We start from the raw sequence: 10699 nt of genomic DNA, 5'->3' as shown, positions 1-10699 counted from the left end.
GTCATGCCATCATGAATATGCTATGTAGATTAGTCATCCTCACCTTGATATGCATGTGTGCTATGTTTACTTTCCAAATGCCAATTGAATGAGATGTTTATATGTTGAATGTGGACATCATTGTGCATGATGCATTGATAGACTAGATGCCGTAATCGAGTTGGAAACGAGTGCATTGGTGGCCCGTGGAATGGGACGCGGTGGCACTATGCAATCGTACTATTGTCATATAGGAGCATGCGGTATTAGGATTTTCACCATCCCGTGCTACGACCATTCCCAATAGGGGTTAAGGTGTTGGGTTATCATTTGGGGGGAAGCAGTTGTCGCGGTTGTCGGGTCACTGTGGCGGTTAGACATAACGCCCGACGAGTCATGTAGGACAGTCGGCAACCCCGGTGGTACATTCAAGAGGGCCAATCGTACTGCTTTTAAATTGCTGGAGTCAGCACCTTTATTTTCAGTCATTTACATTTCTGTTGAGAGCCGGTGGACGGCATTGTCTTTACTTTTTCGGGTACTCACGGTGGGCCTTCTCCGACAGCCCTATGGGCGTATCGCGGGAGGGAGTTCGCGGCTCGTACCCGGAGTATACGCGCACTGTGGTTGTAGCACTAAAACCAAGGACTTAGTAATGTTGCTTAGGTGGATGTGATTTAAAATGTATAGCATGGCATGTAGTGCATATGATGTGTTGTGATGTGTGGACTGCTGTGTGGTCCATCTTTCTACTTACTGAGCTAGTGAGCTCATCCCACATGTGCACCCCCTTTTTAGATGATTTTGCAGGTCATTCATCTGAGGAGCATGGGGTGGGTCCCACAGTCGAGTTTCCTGAAGAAGACTGGTGGATCCCTGAGGAGTTAGAGCACGGAACTGACTGCTCGTGCGAGAGTTGTGCTGCGGGACAACAGTTCTGAGGCCGAGCTGAGCTCCAGTTTTGAGGCCGTGCTGAGCTCCACTTCTGAGGCCGAGCTGAGCTCTACTACGTGATGCCGAGCTGGGCTCAACCCTTGATGCCGAGCTGAGCTCTAGCCATGATACCGAGCCGAGCTGTGTACTCTGATTGTTTTGATGATTTCCTGTATATACTTGATATATGAATTGTACTTTTATTGTGTAATTATCATGCCTTCGGGCCCACATGTATATAATTATTGTATCACAATTCGGGTATCAAGTATATGGGATTTATTCGCAGGTAAAACTTAGTCTTCCGCTGATCTGATGAACTTATATTAGTTGTGCGTATGCTGTGGTGGAATACAGTATCTGATGATCCTGGCAGGTTTGGGTTAACTGGTGTTAACTCGGTCACTGGCCCGGTTCAGTGTGAATGGGGTGTGACAGAGAATCCTTAGCGAAAAAGGGCTTTTTGGGCTTAAGTGGGTGAAGAGGGAATTTCTTCACCCATCGGGTCAAGGGAATATCAATCCTGGCCATTGACGGCGACGCGAGAGACTAGGTTGAAGTGCACTGGACATGGTCAGTGTAGGAGGGTAGGCAATGCAGGCAATGTCATGGGTGTGCGGCACATGGCACGTGGGTAGTGGTATGTGGGTGTGAGCTGGGTACATAGGTGGGCACAAATTGGGCACAAAGGCGGTGCGGGCAATGTGGCATAGGTGGGAAAAAAATGGGTGGGTAGCATGGCACAGGTGGGCATAGGCTGGGTAGGCAGCATGGCACAGGTGGGCACAGGTTGGGTAGGCAGCATCGCATAGGTGGGCACAGGTTGGCCTGCGCTCATATCGGTTAGCCTATGTGTGCGCATGGTGTGCAACAATGGTGCACGGGGCATGCAGCAGTGGTACGCAGGGCACGCGCGAGGTAGGGGTGCCCGGGGCCGTGGGCGAGGGTGCACGGGGAGCAAGGCAGTGGCCGTGGGGGTGCAGGCTGGCATGGTGCATGGCTAGCTGGCAACATGTACTACAGCCCATGGGCAGTAAGCATGCGTGCGGGCTGGTCTGCTGGCCAATGCACACAACGTGCATGCAATTATGGGTTTTTCTGGCGACGATCATGGGAGATTCATTGAGTCGATTTTGATGTGCCATATATCATCAAAATCATACTTTTGAGCACTATCCATCAGTATAGTCATCTTGATCGGATTCCTTCATATATAAAAAGCCAAAATTTGACCCTCTTCTCTCCCGTGCGGGGGTTTCCAGGGTTTCAGGTAGGGGAGTGTTTTTGGTTATCTGGGTGGGTAGGGGACAAATTTTAGGGTGTTTTTGGGTAGGTAGGGGGATTTTCCAGGTTTCTAGCGGGATTGTCCATGTGCACGGCATACGTGTGGGAAAGTGTAATTTTCCAGGAATGATTGAGGGAGATCCGTCAGTCTGATTTTGACGTATCATATATTATCGGAGTTGTATTTTCGAGCACTATCCATCTGTACAATCATCTTGACCAGATTCCTTCATATATAAAAACTCAAAATTGGACCCTCTTCTCTCCCATGCGGGGGTTTCCAGGGTTTTGGGTAGGGGAACGTATCCATCATCATCTCTATTGATCGAAAGTCGGAAGTCAAGTCCAAGATCTACATTTCATCATAGCCAGAGGAGGGTGACAAAATTGGGTGTCTATAGTTGGACATGTATATATATATATTTGGCCCTTATGAAAGGTCAATAAATACCTGTTGGCCCACTTTTCCTACCATTTCTTCCAACACTGTTGGTAGAAGGTACAAGTACATGTTGGGTCATCCCTTCCTTCTTGGCATTCCACTACTGCCAGCCAAGCTAGTGTTGGCTTCTCCAGCTTGTCACTCTTGCCTGTTCACAGTCAATGTAAAGAAGTGAGATTTGCGGTGTTACAATTTCTCCCCTCCTTACAAAAATTTCATGCTCTAAATTTGCAAGAGTTACTTGGTAGACTAAACAGTTTTGGGTACTTCTCCTTCACTTCATCTTCTCTTTCCCAGGAAGCTTCTTGCTCCAGATGATTCTTCCACTTGATCTTCACATATGGTATGGTTTGACTTCGGAGTTGATATTCCTTCCTATTATAGATTCCATCGGGCCGTTCTTCATAGCTCAAATCATCATCCAACTCCAAAGGTTCCACAATAGGTAATACATGTGAAGGATCTGGAATATACTTCTTCAACCTAGAGATATGGAAGACATTATGAAATCTGTCTAGTTCTGGAGGTAATGCCAATCTATAGGCGGTCTTGTCAACCTGATTTAATATCTCAAAGGGCCCTATATACCTTGGACTTAATATCTCTTTTTCCAAATCTTTTGATGCCTTTGATAGGTGAAATTTTCAGAAATATCTTTTCTCCCACCTCAAACTCTAGAGGCTTCCTCATGTTGTCTGCATAAATTTTCTGCCTGGATTGAGCGGCCTTGATTCTTTCTCTGATCATTCTACTTTCTCACAGGTAGCTTGTACCAACTCAGGTCCCAGAATTCTCCTTTCTCCCACTTCATTCCAATACAATGGGGTTCTACATTTTCTCCCATATAGAGCTTCAAATGGTGCCATACAAATAGTTGATTGATAGTTGTTATTATATGTAAACTCAACTAATGGTATATGCTCATGTCAATAGCACAGGCCCTTAATATATCTTCCAAAGTCTGAATTGTTCTTTTTGTTTGCCCATCTGTCTGAGGATGAAAGGTTGTTCTAAATTTTAGTTAAGTTCCCATTGCCTTCTGTATACTTTTCCAGAATTTAGAAGTGAAACGGGAATCACAGTCAGAAACAATATTGACAGGCACACCATGATATCTCATTATATTATCAATGTACAATTGTGCTAACTTCTCTATGGAGTAAGATATCTTTATAGGTATAAAATGAGCTACCTTGGTCAACCTGTCAACAACCACCCATATAGTGTCATTCCCTCTTCTGGTTCTGGGTAATCTTGTCACAAAGTCCATAGTGACATGCTCCCATTTTCACTTTGGGACTGGGAGAGGTTGTAATAACCCATGTGGCCTATGTTTCAATGCTTTCACCAATTGGCAATTCATACATTTTGCCACATGCTCTGCTACATCAGTCTTTATACCATGCCACCAATAAGTTTTATTTAGATCTCTATACATTTTAGTACTGCCAGGATGTACAGAGTAAGGTGTGCTCTGGGCTTCATTGAGAATCAACTCTATCAGCTTCTCGTCCCTTGGAACACAAAATCTGTCACTGAACCATAGAATTCCATCTTTCACTGCAAACTTCAAATCTTTCCGTCTCCCACTATTTACATCATTAATGGTCTTCCTTAACACATCATCTTTAAGTTGAGCTTCCTGATCTATTCAAGCAAAGAGGGCTTAATGATCATCATGGCAAGTGTTGTATCTTCAATTGTTTCCGCTTCCACAATTACCTCCAAACCCAACTCTCTTGCTTCTTCAATCAACATAGGATCAGCAGTAAGTGCAGCTAATGTAGTTACTTGGTGTTTCCTACTGAGAGCATCTGCTACCACATTAGCTTTTCCTGGATGGTAATGAATAGTGTAGTCATAATCCTTTAGTAATTTTAGCTATCTTCTTTGCCTCATATTCAATTCTTTCTGGGTGAAGAGATACTTAAGGCTTTTATGGTCACTATAAAATTCACATTTCTCTCCATACAAATAGTGACACCAATTTTTTAATGCAAAAATGACTGCTGCCAGTTCTAGATCATGTGTAGGATAATTCTTTTCATAATCTTTCAATTGCCTAGAAGCATAAGCAATTACCCTACCATTCTACATTAACACACATCCTAAGCCCTACTTGGATGCATCATTTTATACAACCAATCCTGATGTACCATCTGGAATAGCAAGGACTAGTGCTGTTACCAGTTGGTTCTTCAGTTCCTTCAAACAGTTTTCACATTTTTCAGTCCATTCAAACTTAACCCCTTTTCGAGTCAATCGAGTCATACGAGCAGAAATCCAAGCAAAGTTCTCAATGAATCTTCTATAATAACTTGCTAAGCCCAGAAAACTCTGAATTTCACTAACAGTCTTAGGAGACTCCCAATCCAACATTGCTTTCACCTTTCCAGGATCAACCTCAATACCTCTAGTAGATACAATGTGTCCTAAGAAATTCACTTGTGATAACCAGAATTCACATTTACTAAACTTTGCATATAATTGCTTCTCTCTCAACCTCTCTAATACTGGCCTCAAATGAATTGCATGATCCTCCTTACTCTTGGAATAAATCAAAATATCATCAATAAAGGCAATCACATATTGATCCAACATATCATGAACCACTCTATTCATCAGTCCTATAAAAGCTACTGGTGCATTGGTTAGTCCAAATGGCATAACAACAAATTCATAGTGGCCATAGCTAGTCCTGAAAGCTGTCTTTTGGATATCACTATCCTTGAATTTCAACTGATGATACCCTAACCTCAAATAAATCTTGGAGAACATACTAGCTCCTTGCAACTGGTCAAACAAATCATCTATCTGGGGAAGCAGATATCGGTTATTAATTTTCAACTTGTTTAACTCCCGGTAGTCAATACACATCCGTAAACTCCCATCTTTCTTCTTCACAAACAAGACTGGAGCTCCCCAAGGTGACACACTGGGTCTAAGAAAACCCTTCTTCAACAAATCTTGCAGCTATTCCTTTAACTCCTTCAATTCAGTAGGAACCATTCTGTAAGGTGCCCTTGACACTAGTGCTGCCCCAAGTATTACATCAATACAAAATTCAGTTTCCCTATCTGGGGGTACACTACTCAGATCCTTTGGAAATACATCTGAAAATTCTTTGACTACTTCCAGTTCTTCCAATGTAGCAGTCTTCTTGGTAGTGTCTTAGACACAAGCCAAATATGCTTCACATCCTTCATTTAGTAATTTCTGTACTTGGATAGCAGAAATCAATATCTTCCTATTTTCCTTTTTGTATCCATGACATATAAACTCATCTCCATTCCTAGGTCTGAATAATATTTTCTTCTCATCACAGAGCACGTAAGCTCGATATGCTGACAGCTAATCCATTCCTAGTATGACATCAAACTCCTTCATATCTATGCAAATCAAGTGGGCTATTATATTTCACCCACATATCTGAATGATACAGGGTTTATACACATCTTCTAAGTCGACAATAAATCTTGTAGGTGTACTGATCATCAACTGATAAGCTAAATTTTTAGATTTCACACCCAGCTTTAGAGCAAAGTTAGAAGACACAAATGAATAAGATGCACCAGAATTAAACAATACATGTGCTGGTATACGAGAGATAAGCACTATACCTATCACTACTCCAGGTGCAGCCTCGACTTCCTCGGCTGTCAGTGCAAAAACTTTCCCAGATGCCTGTGTCTTCTTGGTAGATGCAGAAGAAGAAGAAGCCACACTCTATCCACTTGGTTTCCTCTATGGATAGAATTTTGCATAATGCCCCAGCTACTGGCATACATAACATCTCACAGTGATAGGCTGGACTGTAGAAACTACTAGCTCAGACTGTGCTGACTGTGTCTGGGTAAAACTCCACTAGTCTCTCTCTATTTGGATAATGGGGTAGAAGAAGAAGCTCCCCTTCCAAACCTTCAAACTATCTCCCTGTGTTACCTATCCTAGCCCTTATTGCTGCCTAAATTTGGTAGCCTTCCCTTTGCTTGTCCTTAATGGACTTTACAATCTCAACCACATCAGCATAGTTCTAAAGCCGGTGTGCTACTAGTATAGCCTCAATACTAGATCTCAGGCCTTTCTCAATTTTCTTTGTGTTTGCACTGTCATTCTTCATATGTTCTGGGGAAAAATGGTAAAAATCCTCAAATTGCTGCTGGTACTTTAACACTGACTTAGGTCCTTGAACCAAAGCCATGAATTCTGACTCCTTCCTATCCCTCACACTGATAGGGAAATAGTTCTTATAGAACACTTCCACAAACTGATCCCAGGTGGGATGTGGATACATGGCTAACAGTATGGGCCTGGTAGCCTTCCATTAGGCATAGGCTTCATTCTACAGCTGATAAGTAGCACACATAATCTTCTGCTCATCACTGCAATTCAACATCACCAATCCTTCCCAACTCCTTCTACCCATTTTGATGGTGCTAATGGGTTAGAACTCATGCCACTGAAGTATGGTATAATTCAATTTAGGCGGAGTCAGTATTTCAGTAGAAAAGCTCATTTGATTGACAAACTTCAGCATAGGAAAAATTCACAAGACCATAGACCCATTGAAAAATTACATAAACTTTATCTAACAGATATCAAATTTGGGCGAAGGAGTTAATAGAGAACATTTACCTGATTCTCAGGTGAAGAAGCTGACAAACTGGGCAAAGGAGTGAACCGTGCTCTGTGTGCTAATAAAAAAAAAAAACACATCAGTGAACCGTGCTCTGTGTGCACAAAGATCTCCCTCTCCACCCTCTATCAGATCTCTCTCTCTCTCTCTCTCTCTCTCTCTCTCTCTCTCAAACTTGTTTTAGGGTTTCACAGGGCAGAGAAAAATGTAGCGATTTACCTGCTATGTGATTATAGAAGAAGAAGAAGAAAGGGAAGAGGTTCAGAAGAGAAGAACAAGAAATAGAAGAGACGAAGATGTTACCTCTCTCTATGACTTATTTGAAGCGATTTACTTGATCTGCGATTGGGGGAATATTTGAGGGTTACGAAGAAATTTCTCCTCAAAACGTTGAAGCTCGAAGATTTGAACTCCAGAATCGATGCCTATCTCTGGGATATGGGCCTGTGGATATATTTATGATATGGGGTTACTTTTAGGGGTTAGCCGGTGTGGCCCGGGGCCCATACTGGCACTGGCTGGCTCCTGCCTATGGCATAGCTTGTATACCTGAGGCCCAACGTACAGGGTAAGGTATGCCACCTACGTTGGTAGCACTTATACCCATAAGTGATGAGACCTAGAAATGGATTAGGGATTTTGTATAGTTAATTAAATAGACTCATGAGCATCATTCTCTGTGTAGAGCATGTATTGCATATGGATGTGTGTGCTTGTTCTCCCCCACCCCTCACTGAGCATTACCAGTGTTCACCCCTTCTATTTACTCCTTCTGGATGTTGAGGTTGAGACCAGTGTTTTGCCGACTTCCTGCCCTGATTATGAGACAGTGGCCATGGATAACGCCAATCTTCTCAAGAAGATGGAATCGATCATGGACTCAACTGTGAATGCGATGACTACACCTATGAAGGCCAGTACTTTTGAGGAGTAGACTTACCAAGGATTATTATTTTTGTGTAAATATATACTTCCGTGAGGATCATACTTTTTGAAGATCCGAGCCTTTTTGGAAGAAGTCATATTTTGTGTGTATATATATATGGATGACTGTTTTTGATGGTTATGACTACAGGTATACATGTTCATACTGGGATCACTATAATATAATGGATTGTTGTAGATAGCTTGTGAATTATTGTACATATGATATCAGATATCACCTAAAAGCACTGGGTGAGTATGAATTATTTATTTGATTTCATATATCCACTAAATACTCTGATGATCATGACTTTTAGAAATATGTGGTTGTGGTGTTGTGGACTCTTCTAGAGTTGGATCTTGAGGAAGTATCAGGCTGACTGGATGTGGCAAGGTGTCCAATGCCAACATACCTATGCCAAGAGAAGGTAGGGTGTGATAGTTGGTCGTATCAGAGCAAACTCCAGGACTAAAGTCTAACAACCCACAAGACCTTAGGATCGTCTAGTCAATAGGAAGTAAATAAATAAAAGCTTCAAGATAAAAGCTTGATTGTTGTCCTTCTCAACCCCCCATTCTTTTGGTGTGTTTGTTTATTGTAGTGTATGCATAAATTGCTTGTGTATGTGCATTTTTATTTACCTGCATTTGTTCTTTGATGGTACTATTGTGATGGAATGGACAGAATGGAATTGAGAAAGGTAAGACAGGTGAGATGGGTCACGTGTAGGTGCCCATGTTTGTATGTGTGATTGCAATGTTTGGTTGTGCATCATTTAGAACGCTGGGTTAGGTATCACAACCCCAAGTGCTACACCCCTTGTCCATAGGGAGTTAGGTACGGAGTAATCCCAAATTATGTGGTTGCCTGATAAGAAGTAAACTTGTGATGAGATTTATGATATCAGTTATGGATGTGAGATAGGATACGATGTACTTTTGCTACTTTGCATTGGTCTTTTCATGGTCTTTTCATGAGTTCGACGGTTCTTAATGGTTACTTTGGGTCATATTATTCCCTAATTGATTTTCACTCTAGCCCTATTTTGGGTCTGGTTCCAAATCTGATTTCAAGATTTCTTTGTTACTTTGCTTGGTTTTATTGGAGCTTTGGGGAACATAATTGGGGGTTTTTGATCTTTCAATAACCTTACATTAAGCTAGTACCCTTTGGGTTCCATTAAAGATGATTTTCATTTTAGATGCCAATTGCCTAATATATCTAACGTAACGAGCAGAATGCTGTGGTTCTTCATTTTTTATCTTTGCATCCTCTATCTGATGTAATCCTTTCATTTTTATCCAATTGCTGGTCCATTGACAACTTCCCTTGAGACAATATGTGGGCTCCAATTTTGAAGTGTTTCAGTTCCTGACTTGCAAAACAAATCCCTGTTAATTGGGCAACTCTAGAATTGAATGTAATCAGTCTTTTCTGAACTACATCCTCCTAGGCTTTATTTATCACTTTTGTTACAGTTGTTTTTGTTTCTTTATTGGTTTGAGTCACTTCCTTTAACTTCTCCCTGTTCTTCATATTACAAGTTTCTGAAATGTTGCATCTGAGAAGTGAGAGCTCTCTCTCTCTCTCTCTCTTTCTATATATATATATATATATATATATATGTCTGACACTGTTGCATATATTGTTAATGGGGTTTCTAAGGGACCATAGGGTTTAGGATGAAGAAACCATGAGAAAGGACAGAATCGCAGGATGTTAGGAACAAAATAAGCAAACATAGAAATTAAATAACTCAATAATGCTAATTCTGATGTGGCCAGAGGCCCAGATTCTTGGCTGAGACTGATAGGTAGACCACAATAGTTAGATACAATTCAAATCTGAGGTTTGATAATCTGATTAATAAAAATCTATTGATATGGAGCCTTATATATTAACTGAAAATAGATTCATGAAATCAATTGCAGAAAACCTGAATTTCGAGAAGTTGACATTCAGTAGGAGAATGTAAATCGATGGGATATCTCAGATCTGAAAGCAACAGTGAATCTAGAACTGAAAGCAGAACTTCAGAATAGAAAACCAAGATGAACTGAAGCAATAAACTACCTAACAGAATAGAGAACCAAATAAACAATTAGATCTAAAGATTGAAGAAATTTGTGTGCGTAGGATAAGGAAAATGTAGAAACTAACCTGATTTTGATTGGAAATAGCGGGAGAGTAAATTTTTTCATCTCTTTCACTCATTTGCATTATCATTTCATTGAGAATACAGCTAACAACCACTTTCTTACAATGAATGAGAATCTTGAATGGTCTTGTGGTGCTTGTTTTCTTCCTCAAGGTTCTCTCTGTCTATTGGGTTGTTCTTTCTCCCTCTCATATATTTATTATCTACATGTATATTGTGGTGCTTGTTTTCTTCCTCAAGGTTCTCTCTCTCTCTTCTATTGATGGTTGAATTAGTTTTTCATGGTTGATTAGCTTGTCCCTAAGTGTCTAACCAAGAAAACAAGGACTACTGCAAACAAAA

General features: G+C 41.1%; 1 protein-coding gene across 1 annotated transcript; it reads right to left on the bottom strand.

Annotated features, from left to right (window-relative positions):
• Positions 1-2853: 2853 nt before the first annotated feature.
• LOC122063228 lies at positions 2854-5260 on the bottom strand. Its single transcript, XM_042626930.1, has 4 exons — positions 4795-5260; positions 4361-4473; positions 4075-4280; positions 2854-3121 (listed from the first exon to the last, which is right to left on the bottom strand). Exons 1-4 carry the CDS (start codon positions 5258-5260, stop codon positions 2854-2856), a joined length of 1053 nt encoding a protein of 350 aa, XP_042482864.1.
• Positions 5261-10699: the final 5439 nt, after the last annotated feature.

The sequence above is a fragment of the Macadamia integrifolia genome, unplaced genomic scaffold (assembly GCF_013358625.1).
Source record: "Macadamia integrifolia cultivar HAES 741 unplaced genomic scaffold, SCU_Mint_v3 scaffold1257, whole genome shotgun sequence".
NCBI classification, from domain to species: Eukaryota; Viridiplantae; Streptophyta; class Magnoliopsida; order Proteales; family Proteaceae; genus Macadamia; species Macadamia integrifolia.
The sequence above is the reverse complement of the archived record's forward strand: the minus strand, read 5'-3'. Positions and strand labels throughout refer to the sequence as shown.

Bases quoted from the DNA above. Each gene is read 5' to 3' on its own strand.
- LOC122063228 (XM_042626930.1), bottom strand. From the start codon at position 5,260: ATGAATAGAGTGGTTCATGATATGTTGGATCAATATGTGATTGCCTTT. The intron at 4,474-4,794 runs GTACATCAGGAT...ATTACCATCCAG, and splicing joins AGTCCTTGCTATTCCAGATG to GAAAAGCTAATGTGGTAGCA. The intron at 3,122-4,074 runs GTATAGAGATCT...CCATATCTCTAG, and splicing joins CATCCTGGCAGTACTAAAAT to GTTGAAGAAGTATATTCCAG.